At 41.3% G+C, this 27,459-nt stretch overlaps 4 protein-coding genes across 4 annotated transcripts; 2 read left to right on the top strand and 2 right to left on the bottom strand.

Moving 5' to 3' along the window:
• Nucleotides 1-257: 257 nt before the first annotated feature.
• tubg1 (tubulin, gamma 1) lies at nucleotides 258-8,898 on the bottom strand. The gene is made up of 11 exons (XM_080775840.1): nucleotides 8,722-8,898; nucleotides 7,613-7,725; nucleotides 6,338-6,505; nucleotides 6,113-6,181; nucleotides 4,474-4,553; nucleotides 4,170-4,296; nucleotides 3,457-3,543; nucleotides 2,718-2,867; nucleotides 2,390-2,542; nucleotides 2,097-2,258; nucleotides 258-1,606 (listed from the first exon to the last, which is right to left on the bottom strand). The coding sequence occupies exons 1-11, from the start codon at nucleotides 8,768-8,770 to the stop codon at nucleotides 1,409-1,411; spliced, it is 1,356 nt and encodes a 451-aa protein (XP_080631966.1). The 5' UTR covers nucleotides 8,771-8,898; the 3' UTR covers nucleotides 258-1,408.
• Nucleotides 8,899-9,421: 523 nt separating this feature from the next.
• On the top strand, nucleotides 9,422-18,516 carry retreg3 (reticulophagy regulator family member 3). The gene is made up of 9 exons (XM_080776843.1): nucleotides 9,422-10,031; nucleotides 12,514-12,620; nucleotides 13,828-13,858; nucleotides 13,951-14,077; nucleotides 14,226-14,310; nucleotides 14,821-14,958; nucleotides 15,157-15,236; nucleotides 15,541-15,673; nucleotides 15,784-18,516. Exons 1-9 carry the CDS (start codon nucleotides 9,781-9,783, stop codon nucleotides 16,311-16,313), a joined length of 1,482 nt encoding a protein of 493 aa, XP_080632969.1. The 5' UTR covers nucleotides 9,422-9,780; the 3' UTR covers nucleotides 16,314-18,516.
• Nucleotides 18,517-19,140: 624 nt separating this feature from the next.
• Nucleotides 19,141-21,108, top strand: psmc3ip (PSMC3 interacting protein). The gene is made up of 8 exons (XM_080775823.1): nucleotides 19,141-19,353; nucleotides 19,633-19,733; nucleotides 19,825-19,914; nucleotides 20,014-20,125; nucleotides 20,357-20,502; nucleotides 20,633-20,686; nucleotides 20,785-20,844; nucleotides 20,977-21,108. The coding sequence occupies exons 1-8, from the start codon at nucleotides 19,332-19,334 to the stop codon at nucleotides 21,031-21,033; spliced, it is 642 nt and encodes a 213-aa protein (XP_080631949.1). The 5' UTR covers nucleotides 19,141-19,331; the 3' UTR covers nucleotides 21,034-21,108.
• A 1,351-nt stretch (nucleotides 21,109-22,459) lies between these two features.
• mlx (MAX dimerization protein MLX) lies at nucleotides 22,460-27,072 on the bottom strand. Its single transcript, XM_080775822.1, has 8 exons — nucleotides 26,993-27,072; nucleotides 26,290-26,326; nucleotides 25,962-26,054; nucleotides 25,585-25,694; nucleotides 24,885-24,987; nucleotides 24,540-24,639; nucleotides 23,771-23,972; nucleotides 22,460-23,457 (listed from the first exon to the last, which is right to left on the bottom strand). The coding sequence occupies exons 1-8, from the start codon at nucleotides 27,026-27,028 to the stop codon at nucleotides 23,401-23,403; spliced, it is 738 nt and encodes a 245-aa protein (XP_080631948.1). The 5' UTR covers nucleotides 27,029-27,072; the 3' UTR covers nucleotides 22,460-23,400.
• Nucleotides 27,073-27,459: the final 387 nt, after the last annotated feature.

The raw sequence follows: 27,459 nt of genomic DNA on the forward strand, positions 1-27,459 counted from the left end.
CTGCCTCTCCCAATGGCCTTCCTGCTTAGAAAGAATGGCTGCTTGAGCAAGAGTTGCTAATTGCCTCAGCATTCCCTGGTGGTAATTGAGCCTCAACTAAGTTGGATGAACAGCTGCAAGGCCACTGCAGATCCAGGTGTTGTATAACTTTGCAATATTGTGTTAACTGCTCACTATGAATGAAAAGGACTATTATCGTTCTGATAAACATACAATCCACCTTATTAATATACACATACACTAAAGACGGATTACTAGAAAACATCTTTATTAATATTTCAAACAGGTCCAACAAAGAAACATGTAATGCTATTTACATCTGGATAGCTGGAGAGAAGAACTTTTGACTTTGAAGGTATACATACAGGCACGAGGTTCAAACTAGTTTCATTTTTGTGCAGCCCTGTCTGTGCAAATTCCTTCTTTGAACATAGTTTGACAATCCATCATGAAATTGTTACAATCATGTAGTAACTGCATGTACAGCAACAGCGAAGGTGTACAACATGGATATTGTCATGAGTACTGATTGTGTTTGCGTTAATATACTAGAACACAGCAGCAGACAACACACCATGCCAGCAATGTCCGGAACGTGGACTTTGTCATGTCACACATTCCGGCCGTCATAATGTAATTACCTGTCAGGATGTGCAGGCTTTACACCACTGTAAACCAACACCGCTAGAACGGAACCACTGAACTCAATAGAAAAATAGACCGGCAACAAGGCAACGTATACTCTTGCATTGTGTTCAAATGTAATGAGAGGGAAAGGCAAGAGTGTAGGAGAGATGAAACCATATACCGATGTTGACCATAAGTAGAGGTTGTCTCCAGGCAGAGAAATGTAGACATTGATGTGTCCCTGCTTTCAGCACAGACTGAAACCTTACACAGGACTCGCTAACATAGTGCAGGTTTGGGTTTAAGTGGAGCTTGGTTCTTGAGAGGACTAAGTTACTTTATTATTTGGCTATAATTTGGTTTAATGTTCATGACATTATATCCTACAGTACACCCTCACATTCAGTGGGCTTCATGCTAGAGCAGATTAATTAATGGGACATGGGAGGGTTCAAAAATGTTAACATTTATATACATATCTACTTATATCTTCACATTTAGAGTTCTAAATGTGACTTTACTCAATACAAAGGTAAAGATCCCAGCAGCAAATATGCTTCTGACAGTGCATTTTAACAGCAGGCGACAGCCAGATGAATTTTCTGAAAGTGCATTATTTGTCTATGGGACCCGGCGACTACCGCCGATAGCGGAGGAACGTCGCCCGAAAGATAAAAATGATTAATCTTTTCGCCCGATAGCGGGCGATTAGGCAATGTGTCGCCCGATGCTCACCCGCTGTTAAAACACACTGTTAGGCTGTAGTTTAGCGACGGTGTGTTCACTGTTCCTGTGTGCCCCAGGAGATGTAGTCGGGTCGCGTGGCTGCTTGGTACTCGTCGATCAGCTGTTGGACCACTTCGCGAGAGTTGTCCAGCTCGTCAAAGTTGTCCTTGAAGATGTCCTCCTTACGGAACTGCTCCAGGAAGGCCTCACGCTTACGCAGTTTGTCGTACTGGCGACACGTTCGTTCAAACAGCTGCGGGAAGTCAGACAACAGAAGCGTGAGTGAACGATCATGTCTATCCTCAAGCACACGTAAATAACTAGTTGTAACAGAATTAGCCCTTCGCAAAGTCCCACCCACTCCACGATGGCAAGCGGTCCTTCTCACGCATTGAGAAGAATGTTAAATGATGGGATTTCTTCATAATGTCTTCTAAATCTAGTCAACAAGGCCTGCAGTAAGCTATGCGCTGGACAAATGTGCATGACATTATTTAAATAATGTAGACATACGTGGTAATGTTAGAGGGAGAACTATCCAACTCAATCAACTTTAACGACCGTCCGACAGGAGTTTTCATGTAATGCACGGCAAGACTACGTGGATTAGTATTATTGCCATCACCTGAGTGGGTCAGTCGTGTAACTTTCCCGACATTAAGCTGGATATGTGTTCAACAACAGCGACGGGCTAATTGAACCCAACGGGTGTATAGTAAGAGAAATGTCTGGTTTGCACATACACACGAGATGCTGGTGTGATTGGCCATCATGAGGCCACTGACTCGGTGGGCAGACGGCAGGTATGGCGACTTCTTTGACAAGGCCACCTGGATGCTGGCAGGACCCCAGGGGATGAAACTGGCCAGCTTCCGTTCTCGGATGCGCTGGAGGCTTTTGTGCACCTACAGAATCATGGAGCAGAAATGGGCTTAGTATGCGGTCCAATGAACAATGCAAAACACTAACTGGATATAGATCTATACAAGGTAATGGAGATTATATAATCGGCACTATTAATACGCGCAGCACATACCTGTGTGGGATCCACCTCTCCCTGGATGATGTTGAGGATGGCGATGTAGCAGTGGTTGGCCTGTCTGTCCCTGCCCGTGGACACCATGACATTCTTGGGTTGCAGAAGCCTTCTCATCACATCCAACACCGTAGTTTTTCTTATACTGGCCACCTGAGAGACGGGCAACAAGTTAAATATCTTACAATAGACAAAATAAAGCTAAGAATAACACATTCTGTCACTAATAAAAAATACAGGTATAGATAAATATAAAAAAACTGCACTGCATGCAACACTGCACAATATTATGTTACTATATTTTGTTCTGTTAAAATGAACAACGTACAGATTGGTCAGTGGTGAGTGGAGTGTAACCCGTCATAAGGAAGTGGAGGCGGGGCGTAGGGATGAGGGAGGCGATCAGACCAATCAGGTCGTTGTTCATGTATCCTGGATAACGTAGGGTGGTTGTGCTGGCAGACATGATGGTGGAAACCTGTATGTAGAAAGTTTAAGTTAGGTACAGGAGACAAATTAGGGAAAAGGATGTTGGGCTAGTTGTTAGTTCAATTACATTCATAGTCGAGTTGGGGCGTAAGCAATCCACATCCAGTGACACAACCAAGCTATGCTTTGACAACTGCACACGCACTAGCTGCTGATTTCAGAGGGAAGCTAAAGAAAGATCCAGTCTGACGTGTGAGGAACTTGTAAAACTAGTTCGTAAATCCCTTTTATTTTAGGCATGAGCGTGACCTTCCATTTACCTCTCTTCTAAACAGACTATTTGTTCTTCATCAAATACAGGCATGCTGCAAACTAGTCCCGTTTTAACCCATTTAGGCCTGACGGCGAAATTTAAAAAACATTATTTTTTGAATTTTGAATTTTTTGAAGCTTTGTACCACATGTTCATGATTTTTCAAAAATAGCAGACCTACAAGCTCGTAGTGCGCCACTCAGTGGCGATGTAGATCTGCTATCAATAGCTAAATTATAACATAATGTTTCAAACACAAAGGGGTTCCCGCCCCAAAATGGGTTAAAAGCCCTGATGATGATGGGAGTGCCAATCGGTCACGTACCAGCTGGTTGATCTGGGAGAAGGACGGGTTCTGGATGTGCAGCCTGTCTGTGGCGATCCGATTCAGAGCAGTGTTATCCAACACCACCTGACAAAAAGACACAAAGGCGAGGGTGAACGTTAGACAAGTGTGTGGGAAGAAACGTTGCATTTCTTTCTAATGAAGAAAGGCAATATGCTGCTGAAATGTAGAAAGACTGAGCGTGCCTTTGAGTCATGTAGTCAGGGAACCTCTTGAAAAGCAACACAGTATGCTGTTGTTTAGGAGAGGGGGGAGGGGGGCAGGTCAAGTCTTGAGCAGATTCTATTAGCTTTCTGCCTAATTTAATCAATATGACGGCCTTATGTAAGGCACTGGAGGAAGTAGGTATTGGAGAGGACACGCAGAAAAACCGTTGGTGTTAACTTAGCTCCTAAGAGTGGCCAAATGGGACTTTGGTTCCATTTTTGTACTCTTCAGAGTTAAATCAGCACTGGGATTTCACTGTGCACCGTTTAGCCCATCGGAGCATCTCTCAGCCCAAGCAATACCACATCAATCTAAGACTGAGATTTAATAAGATTAGATTTGTAGTGACTTCTGGCACTGTAATTTGCCTCCTTGTTACCCTGTTACAGAAAGCAGCATATATACAGTATCTCCGGTGTGGAAATGTTGTTAAGAATTAATGGTTCAAATTAACCTATGGTGAATCTATTATTAGGGCTACTTGCCACACAGTCTGCATTCTGGGTGAGCCTCTTGAGTGTGAGCAGAGAGTTGTAGGGCTGGACCACCACGTCACTCATCTCGTCCTGGTTGGGGAAGACAGAATACGTCTGCACCAGTTTCTTTGGGTACCTGAAGATCACAGAGGCAAAGGGGTGGGGTGGGGGTATAGTGTTCACAAAACATGCTAGTTCAATGACGCGCGTACAGGGAAAAGGGCACATGGTGAAAAAGATCAACACTTAGAAGAGCCGCTTTCAGTTATTGACCCCATATTCACGGTGTGTGTGTGTGTGTGTGTGTGCTGACCTGTCATTGATTCTCTCCAGTAAGTAGGACCCCAAGCCTGAGCCCGTCCCACCAGCGATGGAGTGACACAAGACAAAGCCCTGCCAGGAAAGGACAGAAGGTGACTTAGTACAGTATGTGCAGCTCAATAGGCCTATCGCAATTATTAAAACAAAACAGTCGTCGTTTCCATTTGTATATTTGTCATAATCTGCCCTGTGCAATTTGTGATTAAATGTCAAATGTATTCACAATGTTCAATGCCAAACTCACAGTTAAATCGTTAATCACAATTATTTGAGTGACAATCGCCAACTTAAATGTGTAATGGTGACAGCCCTGTCCAACTCAAGGCAGAACCACTGCTACTGTACAATATGCCACGTTCGCGTTTCGCCCCATACTATAACGCCGTGCCCAACTCAAACGTCTGTGCGTGTGTGTGGGAGGGAGCAATTGCCTCCCTCCCTAGGCAGTTGGCAGTTATATAAATGGGAGTGCAGCCCCACCTCACAAATAGGCTCCCTCTCCTGTAATACCTGCCTTCTACACTAGCCCAGCTATTATCACCCGACCTCCAACACGCCACACCCTGCCAACACACACATACACACGAGCACTCCACCTACCTACCGTCCAACCCAGCACACACACACACACACACACACACACACACACACACACACACACACACACACACACACACACACACTAAATAATAATGTGGGGTCATAATGTGAATGAATAACAGAGCTCAGAGCTCCAAGGGGAGGTCTGAATGTTGTTTTATGGGGTGGCTGGCTGTTGAGGAAAGTCTCAGAATAATACCGAGCATAGCTTGGGCTTTACGAGGACATGCGTGAGCACTGAGCAGCACCCGTTTTACATGGACTCTCTACCAAGTTGGTCATTCAATGCTCAAGGAAAACATTTTCTACCAAACCATTATTTTAAGAGGTATTGGAAGTGGGGCGGGCGGGTCTATACTCTGTATAGGTTAACACCTATCAGTCAAAATAATCTAACCCATTTCTCATTTTTCACCCCGAAGCAGCTCCTTAAAGGCCCAATCCGCACGTCCAAACACCATTCTTCCTCTCCATTGTGTGTTTATTTATACACAAACTCTGCTGTTGAGTGATGCAAGCCATGTCCACACTCAGTCTAACAGAGAATTATTGTCTGCTGGTGAGATTGGTACAAAAACTATCTCTCTGCTGTTGGAGATGACATGTTATTGTAACATCTGGCCTTTCATGCCTGACAGGCAGTCAGTGTGATATTCCTTTAATCAACAATATGACACAAAGCATGCCAGCATTATCTCAAATGTTCTGCTTTGCCCCCTTTTTTGCAGGCATCATATGCCAGCTACAGTTCAAAACTGAAAACAAAACACTCATCATTAAGCTACACATTTTAAAATTGCTTCTATTTTCACATAGTTTGCAATGTTTTGTTGTGGGCCTTGTGGCTCTTGCAGTATCGATTAATTATACCTGTAAAGTGTAAATGAGGTACAGCAATGCTCGTGATTTTACTATCGTGCATCTGTCAGTCTAACATCCCAACTAATGTAAACCTTCTGTAAACCCACCTAATGTAAACCTGCTTCTGTAACCCATCATGAATGCAAAGGTAAAAATAAAACTGAGCTTGCCTCCAAACTGTCGCTGCCATCCGCCTCCCGGTCAATGATGTCAAAGATGTCTTCGTGGATTTTCTCTCCCTGGAAAAGATTAAGTACAGCATTGTTTTTTTATTTATTTAACGTAATTGAATGTGTTAAATTCAAACAAAGCAATGGTGGAGCAGTGACTTGTTATGGTGCGACTGATTACGACCCGTGAACCCACTGGCCCAGTTGCTCCCTGGGATCACTAACCTGTGAGAACCCACTGGCCCAGTTGTTGCCTGCTCCTCCGCCGTGCTCAGACAGGTAGATGTTTTCTGGGTTGTACAGGTTGGCGTACGGGGAGTTGAGGATGGAGTGGATGACCCTGGGCTCCAGGTCCAGGAGGACGGCCCGGGGGATGTAGTGTTCGTCATCCGCCTAGTGCAGTTCACACGGGGAAAGGGCTTTTAGGAGGACGGCACGGTCCAGACTAAATACATTTCCAATAGGAATATCCTGAACAATGAGGGTCATCTCTTATATTCTATACATGCTGCTGTATGTCAGTGGTTACCAAACTTTTCAGGGCGAGACCCAAAAGAGGCATTAGAGACGTTTCCCCGGCCAGGACCCAAACTAGTGACAATAGCAGCTCTACAAGCGCACAACATGTCGCTTCGCACTGTGAGCTTGTAGAGATCGGCTATTTTCAGTACTTCTTAATTATTATATTTTTTTATTCATGGGATTTCTTAGATGTTTGTTTTAAAATGTATACAATTATTTTAAAATATATTATATATATTTATACTTTTTTATGTAGGAAAAGAAAATTGGATTTTTAATCGAGTCGTGGCCCATAAAAATTGGTCTGTGTCCCACAAATGTGTGGGAAACAGTGCTGTAGTGTCTTTTTAACAGCCACCTTACTCCAGTTTACACTACAACTACTCCATCTAGTGTCCGATGGAGGCGCTGCAGTGGAGATGTGCGTAGGGTTATTGCATATACTGTAAATGGATGGATCAATTATTTCCTACTCAGCTTTATTTAAAATTTGACAAGCAGTGGTTTTCAACTAGTGGTCCAGGGACCACCAGGTGGACCCCAGCTAAAGGGAGAAAACCAAATTGACCCTTTTAAGATCTTTAACTCTTGAGAGCATAAAATGTAACCAATCACGCTCTCAAGATTAAAATGATCTATTATCTGCATTACTTAATTTACAAGATGTCTACACAATTAGAGAACGTAGAAGAATTGTTATTTTGATCACTTTTTGCCTGTTTTCTCTCCTATGGTACAACATCATTACAACATGGAATTGTGGACAAAATCTTATCCACCGACAAAAAATGATTCTTTAGTCTTGGGTTCGAGAGGCTAAATGTCATCAAATGGTGGTCCGTGGCTGAAATGCTGAATACATAATGGACCTTGATGTGAAAAAGGTTGAAAACCCCTAGTTTATAACAACATACTGTAAGTCCTGCCGAGGTCAGCTCCAGCTGGATGAGAACAGTCAGTCAGTCAGTCATTCATTACCTGATAGAAGAACACGTCCTTTCTGTCGTTCCCTTCGGTTGCAAACTCCTCCACGATCCCCTCCGGACTGATGCCGTGTTCCGCACACAGCTGCTTCCAGAACTCGAACCCAACTGGAACACGGAAAATAGATGGGAGGTCAGGCACGTTAACAACAACATGAACTACAGAAACATGGCCGTTTGCCTCAACAAAGTCCACAATCACACCAGAAGGAGTTCAACAAACCATGTGCAACCCAGATTCGGCTCAAAGGGGTTAAATTAATTCCGCTCCTATGCTAATAAAACGTGGAACACCTTACCAACCAACGGCCATTAAGAAATGTCTTATGTTTTTCTAAATGTAGTCGGTTAAATTAAGTCTCATATCTGTATGCAAATTACATTCTAATCTACATTCATTCAAACTACGTAATACGTCTAAGAGTCTAAATCTTGGGCTGATCAATATCCAATGTTTCACATTTGGATCTATTATATTAAGGAGTGGGACATCCGATCCATCCACACACGTGACTTCATTCACCATCACTCAGTTCAACATATTGCCAGCCAGGTGGTCCCCAGCTAAATGATGGAGAGTTGGTAACCAAATGGACCCTTATCTTTAATTCTTGAGAGTGTAAAACCAAATGGACCCGTAACATTGTTAAACATCTGCATTAGTAGCTCTGGTCCATATCCCTGACCTAATGCCCTTTGCTGCCGTTGCAGCTATGGACCAGAGCTACTAGATCATGTAGAAGAATATTTATTTTGATCAACGGTTGCCACTTTGCCTGTTGTGTCTCCTAGCATGGACGTCAAATGTGTGATGTGTACATATTAGTTTAGTTTTGGGTCTGCAAGGCTAAAAATCTCATCAAGTTGTGGTCCGTGACCGTGGCTCAAATGCAGAATTAATTAATAATTTGCCTTGATATGAAAAGGGTTGAAAACCACTGTACTAATAGCTGATCACTGTATCCAGCTGATCAAAAAATACAACACATCTTTAGCCCATGCAGTTAGCTACATCCACTCACTCTAGTCTACACATACACAATAGCCAGTTGGCTAGCCACAGGCTAGCATGGAAAGATCCATGGTATGGTATATAAAACATACTTTGATTTCCACATTGTCCTAGTTGGAGAGTGATGATTTCTCGCGGCATGGTACTTCCTCTCCTCTTCGTATGGGTGTTGTTTAGCTAGCCAGCTAGCTACAGTACAAACAGAACAGTCAGAAGCAGAGACGCAGAGATGTTTGTTGTGAGTCAGTCAGTGCGCTGCAACCCAGTTCCTTCCCGCTGGAAACACAACACAGCAGTTCACGACGTGGTTGCGTTCCAGCTCACACTCACTGTGTTGAGAGACTGCGTCGTTTTCTTTTAATTTAAAAAAAAGTAAAGCAAAATTTGTTTTTGTGGAACATAATAAACGTTTGAGTATTTTGAATTCATTATTAAAAAAAAATCTTTTTGCATGTGTGTTATTATTTAATTACCCTTTTAATATTTATTTTACATTTGGAATATAACAATATCCCTACCTATATGTGTGTTCGGTCTGTAATTAATACTAGAATACTACTATTTTTGTACATCATATGTATTATTATTACATTATTACATTCTTATTACATATATTATTAATTTATTAAATATAATTTCATAATCGAGGTTCTCTGTAACGTCTCCATCACAGGGGCGCGCCGCTGCGCAGGAAGCACGAGCACCGCACTGACGTGGACTCTGATTGGACGAGCAAGATCCCCTCACGTGAAGTCACGTGCTTCCAGCCTAGCCTACCGTGTTCGCGTAAAACAAAAACAGGTGACGCCATATTTGTGAAGAAGACGTCAAAGATAGGCTACGACGTTATTCTTTCTGCCAAAATGTCAGAAGAATAGCCATGATATAACAACAAGTCAGGGTCAGATGTTGTTGTTGCGTCTCTTTCCTTGTCCTTCCCTGTGATGGTCTGACACCGAGTAGCGTGTCTGACGGTTTAGCTGCTGCTACTAGCCTAGGCTGGCCCGGCGTTTGCACACGGTTGCTAACGTTAGCTTAGGTTGCTAAGCTAACGTTAGCTAGCAACCGTCCTGAGTCCGTGGTGTCATAGCGAGCTGTACCTGTTCGGTGAGTGACTAACGGTCTATTTGCAGCACACTCCTTGAATCAATATGCTGCACGCCAAGAAGATGGAGGAAGACGCCGCCACCAAGCAGCAGCAGGGCTCTAGTACTAGTAGCGTCGGCCTGAGGACTCGCCCCGGCTCCAGCGAGAGAGACGGCCAGGTGCGGGCTGTCAAAGTCGCCCTCCAGGCGAGGCTGGGTCCCTACGAGCGGCTGCTCACCTACCTGCAGTCCGTGCTGGTGTGGGAGAGACCCGTCCAGTGTGGTCTAACGTACGTGGCGGTCAACGTTGTGTTCTGGTGAGTGATGCTGTCTTTATCTGTTTGTTTTTGTTTTTTTTGCACAGTAAACACAGAAGAGTGTACAAATAGATTCACTATAACACGAACACTGTGAGGATTTGACTGCGTCTACTGTTGTTGTATATAGGAAACAACGCTTGGCCGTTATAATGCGATGCTTGAGCACAATACAAGCATGTCACCTGTCAATTCAAGACAAGCCAGATGGCTCTCGCTAGAGTGGCTATTTATGGAGTGACATAAAGTATCCTCTGTATCTAGGGCCCAGACCAGAGGGGTGTACACAGCACCCATAACCTAAATGTGTCTGACATGTGGCTTAACGATCAAAACACAAATGAGCAAACTGAGCCAGCTGAGTTTGTCATTGAGACCACAAATGTAATTCAATTTAATTGACAGGGCAATCTTAATATGTATTACATTGTAATGATATCATGGCATGCTGTGTTTATGTGCCTTAGCTTCCCATTGGGTCTCTAAAAATGCTGAACACAGTTGTCGTATACACTAAAGTAAAGAATAAACAATAAAGTAGTTTAATGTTGCCCTGTGACATAAATCACTTGACCTGCAGCCTGGAGGCACAGGGAGGCCTGCTCTTCCAGTTCAGGAATCCACCCTTTATTTGATTAGACCACTGGGCATATTAGGCACTCTACTGTGTCTCTCTCTCTCTCTCTCTCTCTCCCTCTCCCGGTTACTTGTGCGTCGGTGAACATTAGTTTCAGCCCAGGATTGATACAGTATCCCAAAGAAAATGCATGGAATGACAGGGAATGGAAAATCGTATGCATTATGAGGAAGGGTAAGGAATAATGGGCACCGTATCTCATTCTTCCCATCCATCAACAGAACTTGTGGCCTTGATTAAACAACTGGGAGATCCAAATCATCCAATAGGATATTGTCTTACTTAAGTGTGTGTATATATATATATATATTATATATATATATATTATATATATATATATATATACATACATTTAAAAGGATAAGCGCGGGCGCAACACATAGACAAAACAATACATCAAACATGTCAACAAACATAGCAATAAACGTAACTACATCAACAATTACAAACACACTACAAAAGTTTTCCTTTTATTAGGGTTTGCTTCCTATCTCGCTTTACCACTAGTTATTTGATTGATCTTTTTATAATTCTGGTGAGATGACTGAATCATGTTACTCTGTTGTGGTGGTTAAATGAACCGTGACGTGTGTTCTTACAGAGGGTACAGTGGTTCCATAGAGTCTGATGAGTCTCACAGGGCATATGTTATTCCTTCCTCCTAATATGTAAAGCACTCCAGCCAGTGAATGTGAATAACTTTCTCCCAGAGCTAGAAACCAAAGAACAAACCACTCCTCCTGTGATCTCTGAGCCGCTTCCTGATCTTCACATGTTCCCGATCTACAAGCTCACAACGCGTTGTGCACTTAGATCGACTAGTGTCGGTGTGACAAGGCTGTGCGTGCAACAGTCAGAGTATGTTTAATGACTGGATGGTGTGCTGACAATCTCTTAGGAGGAAACAGGAAAGCTTATTATGCTTAAAAATATATCAAATTGCAGTAGGTTTGCTTTGCTTTCCCTAAAAACAATTATCACATGGGTTCACTTCACTAAGCCTAAGGTTATCACATGCTATTGGTTCATTTATAGTATCCCTATTTCTTAGTGATTGGGGATGACTATATGTTGATAAATAGTTAAATACTTAAAGAATTTGTAAAGACATTGTATAACATTGGATTACTGACTAGCTACCTTTGAAGTGGTGTACTGTAACAGGGGCAGCCCAAGTCTTGTAATGTATATTTGCTGCAGTGCTAAAGTACAGTGCTCATAGCTGTGGAAGTCGAAGGGCAACAGTTTGTGGAACAATGACTGTGCAAATGTACAGTATATGGTCAAAACATAGTCTGCAGACTCTGGATCACTATTCATTTTAATTGAATTAAGGAATAAACCTGAGCTTAAGCTAAATGGGTTCTGAATAACATCACGAGACATCCCAGTGACTCAGCCGACCACATAAACAGCAATGACCATGACTCGATTCCTGCCTTGAACATCTACCCGGCGACGCAGGGTAGATGTTCTACGGTACGACATGGGTCCATGTTATTGATTGATTGATTACTTTATTGGCATTAGAAGTGACACTGCCTGTTGTGCGACATTGTAGTACAAGTTATAAAATCAGGCTTAAAGATCGATTCATTGATCTTATAAAAAATAAACAATTTATATTAAATGTGCTATTCGATTAATAGAAATGGTAATCAATAGAACAATGCTAAGAAAATAACCAACAGTTGCAATTGCAGCCCTAATTAAATTTCACTTTACCCTCGAATCATCATCCATTGTCAACTTTTAGTCTCTAGCTGAACATTGTACTAAAACGGTTACTATGCTTTAGCAGCACACACCTCGTGCTCACATTTGTATTCTCTCTTTGTGTCGTAGGTTCTTTGCTTTGACCTCGTTTCGCCTGCTCTTCCTGGTGGCCTCTGGACTGTTTTTTGTTGTTTGTGTGGATACCTGGAAGAATAAGATCTGGCCTCAAATCAGAGGTATCTATCTGGGGGATCTCTCTTTGTAGTTCATCTGTATTCTTAAGTCTAAATCTACTTCAACAGTGTCACTCACGAATATAACCGATTTGTAAGCGAAACGTTGCTTATAAATCAGTTATTTTCATTCAGTGACATTGTTGTGCAACAAATACTTTAGGGGCTCTGCTCTGATTCTGTCTGTGTCCACTCCTTACCTTCCCTGCAGAGTCCAATGGCCCTCTTTAATTATACCATAGCTCTAATTAATCTGAAAAAGTTCATGGCTCTTAACCCATTTTGGGCGGGAATCCCTTTTGGTGTTTTAACTAAGCATTATGTTATACTTTAGCTATTGAAAAATGGCAGATCTACAAGCTCATAGAGCTACGAGCTTGTAGGTCTGCTATTTTTGAAAAATCGTGAAAATGTGGCACAGATCTTTAAATATATATTCTTTCAGAATACTTTTTATTTATTTCGACGCCAGGCCTAACCCATTCTGGGCGGGAACCCCTTTTAGTAGTGTTTTAAGCATGATTATGTTATACTTTAGCTGTTGAAAAATAGCAAATCTACAAGCTCATAGCGCGGCACTGAGTGCCGCGATACAAGCTTGCTATTTTTTTTTACTCAAATATTTGCTTCTGGGGGGGTGCCTGGAATAACATATTTTGAGATGGGGGTCGGAGGCCAATTACATACATTATTTGGGGTCCTTGACAGGAAATATTGAGCATCACTGATACAGAAACATAGGTATTTCAGAAAACTGTCAGGAAGACATCTTTTTAATTTCGACGTCATGCCTAAATGGGTTAAGATCCTTGCAGACTCAGTGGACGGGTTTTTTGGAAAAACAGTGGAAAAGTGCAGCTAAAAATCTGAAAAACGCAGCAGTGTGCAGAGACCTTTATTCCACTCTCCTCTCCTTTCCTTTGTGTGAAATGTAATTGCTTTAAGATAAATTCTGCTGTGAAAGCCAAGAACTCTGTCTGGACTTTGCAAGTGCTATTGATTATACCAGACACAATTGATGCTCCTCTTAAATCTTCATAGCTCCATAAATCTTTACTGATAACTACAGTATGATGATATGATCATGTACAGAACAGATATCCACTAAATATATGCTACATGAAAATGAAAACACTGGTAAAAGATGTGTATTGTACACTTTGTTTGTGGTTTTATAATAATATCATGGATATTCTCTCTCGTTCCACAGTCAAAAAACTGGACGAATCAGAAAATGAAGGGTATGTTCCTGTGACTATGGTATAGTATGTACTGTAGCCAGCAGCCGCTGAGAGATGATTATGATGATTAGTAACATGTTCTGTCTGTCTAGTTGGGGCCTGGTGCAGCCTGGGGTTCTGAGTGTGCCTGAACTGTGCCACCACATTGCTGATACCTGGGTTACTGGAACAGCCCTCATGTCCAGTATGGCGCAGTACAAAGGACTTAATCCAGGCAAGGTAAAGAACACAAACTACCTAGAGCCGTCACACACAACGATGGTGTTTATTTTACCTGGCGCAAAGTAGCAACATTAACTTTAACAATGTAATGGTTTAAGTGACACTTGCTGACTTTGTCGTGCGTGCTTGTGCTTCGTGGTGTCAGTTTTGCCTCATGAGCTGTGGAGTCCTCACCTCTCTGGCCATGATTGGACGCTATATTCCTGGATTGGTGCTGTCCTACTCTGCTGGTGAGTCCGGTTGTAAACCCCAGCCCATTCAGAGGGCGTAATTGGCAGGGAACATACAGCCTGGTTGCCAGTGTTAAAAATGCATGGGAAGTGAAACCAGATCTGGGGAGCCTTAGCAGCGAGCAGAGCCTAGTCTGTGTGGTGATTAATGCCACGAAGGGGGAAGCTACCTAGCTGGTTAAGGAGGTCAAGCCGAGAAAGGGCTAATCTCCTAACCTCTAACACTAGTGTAGACCGGAGAGAGTCTTTGAAGGCCGTCTAGTGCACACTGATGTCACAAACAATCCAATGTAGTCTGTGCATGTTAACCGTGTCTATGTATCAGTTAATATTCACGTGTTTTGAAAGGATATAATTAGAATAGGTTTGTGTAAATGGGCAAAGGAGAGTAGCAATTGGACAGTTTTTGTTCGCACTATAGCATATCATGCATTGTGTATTGCATCCCTTATGCAAAAACTAAAGAGGGAATTATCCTGTCTATTCGTCTCCCCTCTCTCTCCCTACCAGTGTTGGCGGTTCTCTTGGCGCCATTAGCAGCCTATCATCGAGTTTTGCAGCATGTGTGTGTGAAGCTGGAGCCAGTCCTGCAGCGGCTGGACTTCAGCGTCCGCGGATTCATGATGTCAAAGCCTATGGACAATCAGTGTAAGTAGTACACCACTGTTTTACAAGCATCATTTGTCAACTCCAAACACACATTTCCAAGCTATATATATATTTATGTTATATGTCATATGAGAAGTAGGCTATTTCGGTTGTGCACCTTAATGTCAGAGATTCAGAGCAGTACAGTAATATCTATGAACTTTGGTCTGACTCTGCATACGTCTGTTTACTCTACAGTCCTGCGTAAGCCTATCCACGGTGCAGCCTCGGGTGAAGCAAGTGACAGCGAGGAGGAGCTGGCTGCTTTCTGCCCCACAGTAATTTATATGTTCTATTTCAAATGCTGTTTGAAATAGAAATGTTCTGCGCTTTACATTAGTGTGGTCCATGTAAAATAGAACACACTAGACTTCTAAACTCTAAAGATCGCTACTATTAATAGGTCATAAAAAACAAATGTGAATATCTTTAATCCTTGTTCATCTGTACAAACGGTATTGTTTTTGCATAATATCACTACAAGTCATATTGAAAATAACATGCTTTTTCCTGTGCAGTATGTCCTAACATCTGTGAAACTGCATAATGAATTATATTGAAAACGTATCGATCTTTTTCTAGTTTGATGACGATGTTGTGGCAAAGGAACTTTCGCTGACTGATTCTGAGCACTCTGATGCGGAGGTGTCTTACACTGAAAATTGCACCTTCAACCTGTCCCGTGGCCAGACACCTCTCACAGAGGGTTCTGAAGGTGAGCGCCCAGTCACTGGAGATGTAGAGGTGGCCTTTAATTTAGTCAGTGACGCTTTCAGTAAATATTATCTTGTCTTACAGTCTGCTCTGTTTCCCCATCATCATCAGATCTGGACAGGCACAGTGACCCTGAGGAGTCCTTTGCACAGGATCTTCCAGACTTCCCCTCTATAAACCCAGATGCCACTTTGATGGACGATGACGATGACACCAGCATTGGGCTGCCCAGCCTGGGCATGTCTGGGCGGGCAGGTGGTCCCCGGGGGCTGGACGTGGATCACCTGGACTCGGACCAGGACGACCTGGACGCAGAGCTGTCCCTCAGCGGCCTGCCGCCCGCCTCTGACTTCGCAGGTGAACTAGCAGGAGTCATCGCCAGCAACATGATCCAAGCGGCGCTGGCCGGGGCGTTGCAGCCGCGACCCCAACGTAGGGAGAGAGAGAGGCCCCCGCAGGGGACCCAACAACGAAGCTACCGCAAGCAGTCCAGCTCCGAGCTGGACACAGACTTGGACGGAGAGGACTTTGAAATGCTGGATCAGTCTGAACTGAACCAGATGGATCCCTTAGCAGGGGGTAACAGCAGGCGGGGGGAGGGCCAGGGGTTCTTGTCCAACTTGTTGGGGAAACCACAGTGAGGTGTCCTGGTGTGTATGCGTGTGTCTTTAGCCCAATTCCAATACCTAAATATCTTGGCCACTCGCTCACTCACACTCTTTAAAGATATGCGACAACATGACGGCCATCAACAGCACCAACATCAACTTCAAGTGGGACCCAAAGAGTCTGGAGATCCGTACTTTGGCTGTAGAAATGGCGGACAATGTCAGTGTCCGAATGTAAATCGTTTGCAGTTTGTTTATCAGCAGAGTTCAACCTAGGCAGGTAACCAGTTTTACCATTACACCGCCATGCTGGGGTGATCGAGTGGGACTGAGCGAGTGGCCGAGATTTTGGGTATTAGAATTTGACCATTGTGAGGTTGGTGTGCAAGTGTGTTTGTCTTTGCGCGAGTGCGTCTGTGTGTGCGTGTGTGAGATGTTGTTTGGTTCCAGCAGCCATGCATCCTGATTGTTTTCAGTTGATATCACTGTGAAGTACATTTTATTTTAAATCTTCCTCCTATGCTTTTAAATGAATTCACCATTATCTAGTAAAACTTTTATTTTTTTTAGGCTGAGCTACATAACCGCTACAAAAAAAAGGTAAGAAAAACTTAAAATATTTAAAACGAACCAGCGTTATTGAGTTATATGCACCTCTGAGTAATAAAAATTCTTCACTGATCACAAGGAAGAGAACGATACAATATCCAGAAACATACAGGGCTATTTAACATGGGACCAAATACTACATTCCTGTTGGTTCACGTTAAATTGTTACAACTTAACACAACCTCCAGCGAAAGATTTGAGCAATATCTCATTGGTCTTACCATTTTGGAACATTTGCTTATTTGTTAGGAATAATCAACTATGTTCAGCATCCCCCCAATGTCTTTTTTTGATGTTTACAAAAATATTCATTATTATTGAAATGTGTTTTTTGTTTTTTTTAAATAACCTTTCAAGTGACATTTGGCTGTGGACCATTTGGGGACATTTAAATTCACATCTTTTCAGAACGAATTCAAAAGGCTTGTGTGTAGATGTGAATAGTTTTTGCTGAAGCATGGGTTTGCAGTTTGGACAAAAGTTATTGCGTCGATAAGGTTCAATTTATCTTACTTCCTATTGTTATCATCTGATTATCCTAAGAAGACATGTTTACGCAATGTACTGCTTTTATGTTCTCCATCCTAAAGAGTAAATGTGACTATCTTATGATACAGATCTCAGAGAAACTTGTAATGTTTTTAAACCATAAAGATATATGATATATATATATATATATATATATATAGATGTTATGATGCTCCCTTGCATCTGTCCCTCAAGGTGAGGTACTTATTTCTGTGTGGAAAAAGGCCATCTATGCCATGTATGTTCAATCCCCCCCCCCCAGCAACATCAACCCATTTTGGTTCCCCTTTTTAATTTCAACAAATTGACATGATCCAACCGCGTTGATCATAGAGCTCAATATTACTTCTTTCATAAACCTGTGCTGTTTAAGGAAAGATGTGGGACAAAATGCAACCATATTCAAACTTAACCGGAGCGAGAATATAAATGATAGGGCCTGACCTGCTTTATATAGTTTATTTAATTAAAAGAAGATGTTGGTGCTGTAAGTATTATTAAAAAAAAAAAAAATGGGACTGGCACGTGGACATTCAAACTCAAATGAGCCACAGCTGTGGTACTGAAATAGCTGTATCAAACAATCACATGACATGGTAATGTTGACTTCCCTTTTTTTCCCTTCCTTTTTTTTATAGAAATGGCAAATTGCTCAATTACATTTTCATTTTGTAAAGAAAAGCTGTGGGAGATGGAAGATTGAACTGCTGGAACTAAGGAGTTCCAGGAATTCAAGGAGGTCGCCTTTAAAAAAACAATTGTTTGGTTTTTAACCACATATTCAACCCTAGCATCCCTATTCTGCGGCAAATTGGCTATTTATGGGAAGAGATTTGGTGTAGGGCGGAAAAGAAGGGATTGTATAGAGACCTTGGGGATCCCAGTCAATTAATTATAGGGTTGATGTGGTTAAAACGTTTGTATATGATTTGGCTACTCCAGTTCTGATGATGTCCACCATCTCTACATAGAATCATTTCCTCAATATATATATCCAGACAATGTAATGTGCACAGTAGTGTATTTCTTCCTTCGCTGTAATTGTTTTTGATATGTTTTGATGTGGACATCTTATTAAATAGAATGTTTGGAATTATTAGTTTGTGCAGATGTGCCCTTTTTATTATATAGTAAGTGCTCACTGCGTTCGCAATTACATCGTAGATGGGCTTTCAATTAAAATAACAATTTGACCAAAACATGAATTGATATACAGCCTAGTCTCAGACTAGGCTGTATATCAATTCATGTTTTGGACTATTAAATAGTCGCCTATACATAATTGTGGACTGCCCACAAATTAATTTGGTAATGAGCCGTCAAAATTAATGACATTCTGTGAGAAGGAACATATAGCAACAGAAGTCACAATCACAAACAAACATGGATACATTATGAATCATTTGTTGTGAAATCGTACCACTGTCTCTGATAATATCATTTAGTTTTCTAATATTATTAGAAAACTAAATAAAGTACCCAACGGAGAAAAATACATTTGTTTTTCTGCTGCTGCAGGGGGCCATGTTCAGGTTTAGCACCCTTGACAGTTATAAGAGCCTTATACGTAACGTAAAGTAGAAATGTTGTTTACATGATTAACATTGTTGATCATCAATGTTTTCAGTGCAATCATTTTGTGACAATACTGAGATGGATTAGGGGCAGTTTCAGTATACAACTATACATAACATAATTTATTTAGCTGATATTTGAGTTCAGTTCATCATGGTCTCCATGTTCCAACATTGCCATGCGTATAAACGCGCAGGGGTGAGTCTCCTGTCTAACCCTCTGCGTAAGAACAGAGCTGAGTGACTACCCTGAATGTTTTGTTCTGTGACGTATATTTCGCGCGAGCACGACTCTTCTCCAAATTCCAAAGACAGGTTGTTGTGAAAGGAGAGGAAGAAAATGTCCAAGAAAGACAGCGGAGGTCAGTCCACTTTACATTTCTGTTTTGGTCGTGACTATAGTGTCGTCTGCCACGTTTGTGCTGTAGTATAAAACAACAGCTGCTATTGCTAAGCTATCACAGGCAGGGCCAAAATGCTTCCCGGCGCTAGCGTAGTCAACCGAATTTTGGCATCTCTTTTTAACTGATCGTCTAATTTTGTTTAGATTCCTCATGCCATGGCCCATGGTCACACAAATTTAATTTCACCTGACCATAGTGAAGTAATCAGTTCCCATTGCTGAACACATTCATTCACAGGTGTGGCACTCATTCTTTCTTATCTGAATGAAAAGAATCGCCCATACAGTGCCCAAGATGTCTTTTGTAATTTACAAAAACAACATGGATTGGGGAAAACGGTGAGATTTATAAGATTTATAACATTGACATTGTTTACATGCACAGTACAATAATTATGCTAAGTTCCTCATTGGTTATTCACGTTACCAGGCAGTGACCAAAGCAATGGAACAATTGGCTCTACAGGGGAAGATCAAAGAGAAAATATATGGGAAGCAAAAGATTTATTTTGCTGATCAGGTTAGTGTGTGAATTTATAGTTGGATGATTTACACATATTGGCACAACCATTTTCTTTAGTTCTAGCCCCTGCCTGACTTTAATGTATTCTTCCCTTAGGCTCAGTTCGAGGAGGTGAATGATGGGGACCTAAAAGCAATGGACAAACAGATCTCAGACCTCAATGAACAAGTTCAGGCCCTTACCCAAAGCTGTAAACAGCTGGATGCAGGTGGGATACACTTTCAGTAAATGCAGTGTTTGCTTTAGACATGTTCCTTATGTCTATCATTACATTACACAGTGCCAATAATCATCACAATCAATAATCAATCAGTATGTTGTATGTATCGGTATGCATAAGAATTATATTTAGCATGTATTATATATTTTTTATCAATTTGTTTTACTGCATTTTGGGATCTGTATTTTAATTGTAATGTGATGAATTGTATGCCTACAGAGCTGAAAGGGCTTAACAGTGCCCTGACTACAGAGGAAATGATGACGGAGATCCAAGAGCTGAAGACAGAGTGTTCTGGATACAGGTTACGCACAGAGAAGATAAAGTCAGCCACAAATCACGTCTCACCGCAAGAGAGAGACAGGGTGAGTAATGATTGTTTTATTGTCAAGTTGAAATTCACATTGTTAGAAATCCAGCAAAGGATGGTCTTTTTTATTATTACCTAATTTACCTAAATATAAAATGTAATCTTTGCTAATTGTGTTTGTTCAGGTTTACAAAGAGCAGACTGTTTATGTGAAGGAATGGAAAAAGAGGAAGAGATTGGTAATATTACTTTTAATTTAATGAAACATGGGTCTTTAAATGACTACACAAAAATACGCATGGATTCCTACATTGCTTTTGTTCTGTGTTTCTCTCAGGCATCAGACATGATGGATTCAATTTTGGAGGGATATCCTAAGAGCAAGAAGGAGTTCCTGGTGAGTCATCATACAGACATACACTATGCTAGATCTGTTAATGGCACTGACAATATGCAGTGCAACAGAGTAATGTGAAATCATGGTTATCTTTTTTAAATTACTTAGTGATAATTTGGATGCTTTTTATAGGAAGAAGTTGGTGTGGAGACTGATGAGGACTGTAAGGTAGCGGTACCAAGTGTTTGAGGGAACACATACTGTCACCTTGCCAACCAATGTGGTTCACTGGTGAAAACTACAAACCAGAGGAAATAATTGTATTTATATATCTAAGATTTATGTTTTATTTTTGAAGGAACATTTCCAATAAAATACAGATTGATAAAACATTGAATTATGCAGTATTTCTTTACAATAAAAAAAAATAGCTGCCTGTAATCTGCACACAGCACAACATTAACAGACCTGATTTAATCAAACCAGCACTCCACTGAGATGCTCATCTCAAAATCCCAGAAATAGTGATATATAAATTCCCTTTTCAAACATGAAATCAATAGATCCTGATAATATTTGCAACATTGATTTCCTGAGCTTAATTGAGAATATAATCTAGCTATTTATTTTGACATAAATACATTTGACAGTTTGATTCTTTACGTTTACACATATGCTTGTGGCTTGCCAATAATTTATAGCATGATAGCATGTAGACATTTGTTTTGGTATCAATTGCAAAACAATCATGCACTCGTTTAAGCATATTTGATTTAGAGTCGTCAAAATGTTACATATAAACAGAACGGAGAACAGAATATTGCTCCTAATCATGTACACAATCTGATCAAAAAAGGTAAGTCTGGCACTGAACTGAAGGCCTGGTCATCTGCCTGGGCAGGCACATTGGGACAAATGCATAGTGAGTGGGAGCAACTGGAAAGGTGAGGGAAAATACGATAAGGTTTATTGTTCCAGTATAAACAGTAACACTTCCAACCTAGCATAGCTATTTTGGGCATGTCATTGTTAACATTTACAACATTCTAAAATAGATCTACGAGCTACAGGCCATTTTTATTTTACAAGCCATTTCGCAATAGGGGGCCACAGCAAGATGCTATTGGGGGTTCTTGGCATGGGAAAGTTTTGGAACCATGACTTAATCATGATGATCAGCCCTCGTGTGTAGAAACAATGTTCTCCCATCATCTACAAAAATAAATGTGTCACAGGCACATTGGTTACACTGAGAACTGAGACCATTGTTCTGCTCTTATACTCCTGTCCAGCATCTTGTAGCCATTCCCTTTTTCATTCAGAGTTGTTTACATTTGGTAAACATAACATTTACAGCATGAATAGATGTAAATAATTTCAGTATGTAAAGTATCCAGGAAAAATGATTTAAAAAAAATACTGACAGCATCAATTACTCAAGCAGACCATAATACATTTGTTAGAAACAAACCTTTTAGAAGCTACAGGCATTCTGAAAACCACATCTGTGGTTTATTATAAATTCAGACCATGGACAGACGATGCAACAATGTTGCAGCTGTGGTGCCTTGATAATAGTTGAAAGCGTCAAACTTGAATTATCTGAGATCTGATCGGTTTGCACATTCATGTTGAAATGTTTTTGAGACCCTCCCTAATCATGAAAATGAAACGGTGATAAAACAAGCCCTCATTTATCACATGGAAAATAAACATTGATTTCATGATTTGATTTTAAAAAAGGGCAAGAACTCATACCAGACAATTAACTAGAAAAAGACCATTTCAAGTACAAACACAAAACGGTGACAGACAGTACCTAACGCTATGATTGCTGACAGCTCATATTGAAGTCTTCATTCAAACAATGCAAAAAAGTAAAAACAACTCTTCACTGAACACTCACAATTACAACAGTCAGTCGTCAAAACATTCTCAGACACCCCCTCACAGTCCTATCTACTCTATTTTTAAGATTAATATGGAATTCTCCTGTACAATTTATACAATACTAGAATTATCTATTTGAAAGCAGCCAGTCAACATTTTTGAAGCAAATGTTTAAACTATTGGCTTTCATACTGTGTAAAGAGGAGATTCTTTGCCATGAAACTATTAACATGGCTATATATAGTCTCCACTTCATTCAGAGGTCTACTGCAGACTACAACTGTATTTTATCTATGCAAATCTTGTAGTTATGCCAAAGTTAGTGTCGGTGTCCTTGAGTAAGACTTTGAAACCCTAATTCCTCCCGATGTGCAGGTTGGTGCCTTGCATGGTTTCCTCTGCCATCGGTGTATGAATGTGTGTGTGAATGTAATGCACTATGTAACGCGCTTTGGAGAAAAGATATATTTTACCATTTACGACAATGTGGTATCTCTTGCCCACGTTAACAGTTACGATTGGTATACTGCAGTCACATTGCATGCTTTCCATAGAGATAATCCAATTGCAGCCTACACAACACATGAGGACTTTGTAAATACTGCAGTGCAGACTGGCCTAATGGGTGACCAAACTGGCAAACACGAGTTTTTACAACACCCCAAGACCAGAGTGGGCCCACGGTCCATCTCTGGGGAGAGTGATCAGTCCAGTGGTAGTAGAGGATCAGTACAGCTGGCCATTGAGCTGCCTTAACACTCCAACCACAAACTCTCTCAGTGTCTAGGAAAGAAAAGAGGGGTCACAGGTTACATACTGTAGTAGGGATGTGCATGACAGACCAAAACAACAGAAAGAATGTTATCGCCATGAATCTAAATTTCACCATCATAGCCTATGATAACAGTATTGCATCTACCGGTTTTCATGAACAAAAACATTAATCTTGTTATATCAACTGGCATGAATATTCAAACGTATACCTAATACAGTCATGGGACTTGTATCTCAACATATCTAACAGCAAGAACTAATGTTTCTCAGTTCTCACAAGCCAATGTGTTTGGTCTGAGTGCTACATCAGCGTGTTCCTTACCTGGGGTTTGCAGTGCTCCTCAATCCAACTGAAGACACAGGCAGAAAGTTCTTGGAAGCTGTTCATTGACACAGAGTTGCTGAAGGACTGGAACAGAGAGTCCATGATGCTCTGAAAGATGCTGAACTTGACCTGGTCCGACACTTGCTCCTCTCCCTGCTGAGGGTTGTTCTGGTGGGCCTTAACTATGTGCTCATAGTTCCTATACAAATAAAGGACATTGGCATTGTTATTTTTCCACCAATTTTACAGTTTAGTAGTAATTGGATCATCAAGGTTCAAGGTGGTCTTTATCTTTCTAAGTGTAACATTTATTTTTGTTCGGCTCCTCAGACGAATCCCGAAATCCCATTTTCTCCTCCACCTGACAGAGTCCAGAATCCAGCTGTTCCAAATAATCCAAATTATTTCTATTTATATGAATGTACAGTAGCAGTGGCGGAAACTCTGTGGGTTCAGAGGCGCGATTGAACCCCCTGGCATTTTGGCAAAGGCGCGACTGAACCCACTGCATTTTGGCAAAATACACGTATACAGTCACATACCTTTACGAGGGGTTACAATTCAATTCAAAGGGGTTACAAGATAGGTGTTGGGCCGCCGCGCATGCCGCATTCAAATGCTAATAAGGTGGCTTTTGTTCGAAAAAACAAAACTCGTTTTTTTTCCACCGCTGGGGGGGGCGTGGCTGCTTGAACCCCCTGCCGTTATAAGAACTTTCCGCCTCTGTACAGTAGTACATTTTACCTGAAAACAGCTATCATCTTACGTTTTCATGATTTTCAGAGCCATCACTTCCTTCCTCAGCATGGACACTTCCTCCTCTTGTTTCTTCTTCTCTTTGTGAAGGAACTGGATGTAGTCGATGGCTGTGAGAAACACCAAAATGCACTGGTCAGGGATTTATTGACTTAGACGAGCATTAAAACGCTTGGTAGAACAGCAGCTGAGTGGTTAAAGGACCATTTAGAACCATTTCTAGCTACTCAATCTGTCTCAAAGGCGGGCTGTGAATAGCTCGAAAATCTACCTGCTGATGATTTTAATTTAACCATTACTTGCATCAAGTGTTACTGTAGAAATAGCTATGGAGCACTATAGTTATTGCTCTTACTTTTCTGTAGTATAGTAGCCTTGCTGATCTTCTGCGTTCCAACAGCAAAGTCAGACTGCTGTTGGCAGGTGGGCACGATGGACTGGAGGTCATCATAGCCTTTCTAGAGTGACAATAAACATTCCTTGATTAGTACAGAGTAGACTAAAGACTAAATCGGGGGAAAAATATGCAAATTTAAAAAAGTTGATTTCCATATTGATCCGTCTTTGTGATACGAGTAATACAACAGGCTGAGTAACAGCTTTTCCCCCAAAGGCTGTGAAAACACTACTCGATTCAAAGTTTTGTCTCATACAGTGACAAATAAAGATCTTATCTTATCTAACCCACTCTGGGCGGGAACCCCACTTGATGTTTTAAGCATTATGTTATACTTTAGATCTACAACAAGCTTGTAGGTCTGCTACTTTTCAAAAATCACGAAAATGTGGCGCAGATCTTTGAATATATATTCTTTCAGCGCGAACGTTTTCAACTCAAATCTTTGCTCCTGGGGGGGGGTCCCTGGAACAACATATTTTCAGATGGGGGTCGACGGCGAATTACATAGTTTTTGGGTTCCTTGACATGAAACACTTTGAGAACCACTGAGATAGAAACATAGGTTTTTCAGAAAACTGTCGTGATTTAGAAGACATTTGTATAATCGTCCTCAGGTCTAAATAGGTTTTAATACAATGGCCTGCCATCTACTTACCTTGATAGCGTCCCTGCGTTTCTGCTCAGCCTGTGTGTGTGCTTGTCGCCGTCTGTCTTTATAAGAGTCCTTGTATGACGTCTCATGCCTGTAGTCACTGTCTTCATCATCTATAACCAGAAAATACAGTTACAGACACATATTAGACTGTGACTGGCAACACACATAATGAGTAATGACAGTTTGATAACAAAAAGCACACTCACGCAAAACACACTTAACTTTTAATTTAAAGACTTGGATAGAAAAGGGTGAGAATAAAAACCCATCTATGCATTAAGATATTATATTGTTCTAAACGCTATGTAAATGTTACTCTGTAATAAATGTTGGTCACAGCAGACTGCAGCACCATCAGTGAAATCGACAAACCATACCAGTGTTTGGAACCGACGAGGCACTTGTGGATCCGATGCTGTTAGCCCTGGAGACACCTGGAGCACCCTTTCTGGCAGTCTCGGCAAAGAAACCTAACAGGATAACAAGAGTCGTCAAAGCAATTCTCACAACATGGAACGACCATTTTTGCATAAAGTGTATATTTCTGTCTTAAGTGTTCTGATTAATTGAAAAATGGAGGACCCTTATGTAAACAAGTCTCCTCTCACCAGTTTTTGTATTGACCTTTACTTTCCTTGAACTGTACCAAATCTACTGTTAATACAATTTTCAATCTGTCAGCAAGAATGATGCTGCAATACTCACTGTGGTCGAAGCCGTTGTCACTGAAAGCACCATCAGCCTGTTGAGCCATCATCACCAAGGCAGGCAGTGAAATATGAAATATAAGGAGATCAAAAAGAGAGAGAGATGAGGAGGGGAGGCATCACAAGTTAAAATGAGCTACCCAAAGTAGTGTAACAAAAGGGGCTATATTTGCTATAATAATAGCCCAGCGTCTTGATAGGTGGTCACTCTGAGTCCTGCTGAGAATCGTCCCGATTTGGGTAATTGGTAGTCGGGGAGGGCATAAAGAGAAGCACCCAGTAGTGTATTACTGCTTCCAGGAACCCAGCCTCGGTCCATTGTCTAATCTAGGACACCGACCACAGTTATAATAGTTACATTAAGTGTAGTGTAGGCTGACTGTGTCCTATTTATGACCAGGCAGTCAGCAATCAACATAAAGGACAACTACAACTGATGGACAAAGAGCAGAACAGACAGAGATCATTTATAACATGACATTCGTACTTTACTCCAATTAACTAATAAGTAACTTACTACTCCACTATTACTACGTTAGCTGTTAGCAAGTTAGCTGCCAAGGCAAGCTAACAACGCTAAACTTCTGCGACCACAGCGCCAGTGATATGCTAAACATCAATGTTTGTCCTTATTCGTTTTTTATAACTAATCACACGCGCAAAGCAATTTAATTGAGATGATTTACATTGAAGTTACTTACTTTCCAATGGTCCTCTGGCAACGTTGGATCAGTCATCTTTGACCAACTTACTTGTTATTATGGGAGAGTCTGTGTCCCATAGCCCGGAGGGGTGACTGTTCTGTGATTGGCTGGGTGGTTGTCAAGCAACTGCCAACGCCGAAAACACATTGGTTTGTCTAAATCCCATCCCATTGCCCGTGGCGACAGTTGAGTTATGATTTTCTTTTGTATGTTTTCAATGGTTTTTCTTATTTTATTCTTATTAATTATTATTTTAATTAAAGTTAATAAAAGCTACGTTATTTGGCTTTTCGTCAGCTGTCAGGTAAATTCCGCTGATGCGACATCCATCCAGGCTGTGGTGTCTAATAATAGCTTTATAATGCTTTCAGTTTCTTTGCTCTTTACTGCATGCAGCGTGTGGCTTCAAACGCAGGGTGGCGCTATTGGACAATGCTCCAGTGGACCACCTCACCGGCTCACCT

The sequence above is a fragment of the Protomyctophum bolini genome, assembly GCF_963924005.1.
Source record: "Protomyctophum bolini genome assembly, chromosome: 11".
Lineage (NCBI taxonomy): Eukaryota > Metazoa > Chordata > Actinopteri > Myctophiformes > Myctophidae > Protomyctophum > Protomyctophum bolini.

Coding starts and splice junctions, on each gene's coding strand:
- mlx (XM_080775822.1), bottom strand. CDS start 27,028: ATGACTGATCCAACGTTGCCAGAGGACCATTGGAAA. Junction 26,327..26,992: donor TGCCAGAGGACCATTGGAAA/GTAAGTAACTTC, acceptor ATGGCTCAACAG/GCTGATGGTGCTTTCAGTGA. Junction 24,640..24,884: donor GGCTACTATACTACAGAAAA/GTAAGAGCAATA, acceptor TGTTTCTCACAG/CCATCGACTACATCCAGTTC.
- tubg1 (XM_080775840.1), bottom strand. CDS start 8,770: ATGCCGCGAGAAATCATCACTCTCCAACTAGGACAATGTGGAAATCAA. Junction 4,554..6,112: donor ATGGCAGCGACAGTTTGGAG/GCAAGCTCAGTT, acceptor CTTTCCTGGCAG/GGCTTTGTCTTGTGTCACTC. Junction 1,607..2,096: donor ATCACACCAGCATCTCGTGT/GTATGTGCAAAC, acceptor GACTTCCCGCAG/CTGTTTGAACGAACGTGTCG.
- psmc3ip (XM_080775823.1), top strand. CDS start 19,332: ATGTCCAAGAAAGACAGCGGAG. Junction 19,354..19,632: donor GTCCAAGAAAGACAGCGGAG/GTCAGTCCACTT, acceptor ATTCATTCACAG/GTGTGGCACTCATTCTTTCT. Junction 20,503..20,632: donor CACCGCAAGAGAGAGACAGG/GTGAGTAATGAT, acceptor GTGTTTGTTCAG/GTTTACAAAGAGCAGACTGT.
- retreg3 (XM_080776843.1), top strand. CDS start 9,781: ATGCTGCACGCCAAGAAGATGGAGGAAGACGCCGCCACCAAGCAGCAG. Junction 14,078..14,225: donor AAGGACTTAATCCAGGCAAG/GTAAAGAACACA, acceptor TCGTGGTGTCAG/TTTTGCCTCATGAGCTGTGG. Junction 14,959..15,156: donor AAAGCCTATGGACAATCAGT/GTAAGTAGTACA, acceptor TTTACTCTACAG/TCCTGCGTAAGCCTATCCAC.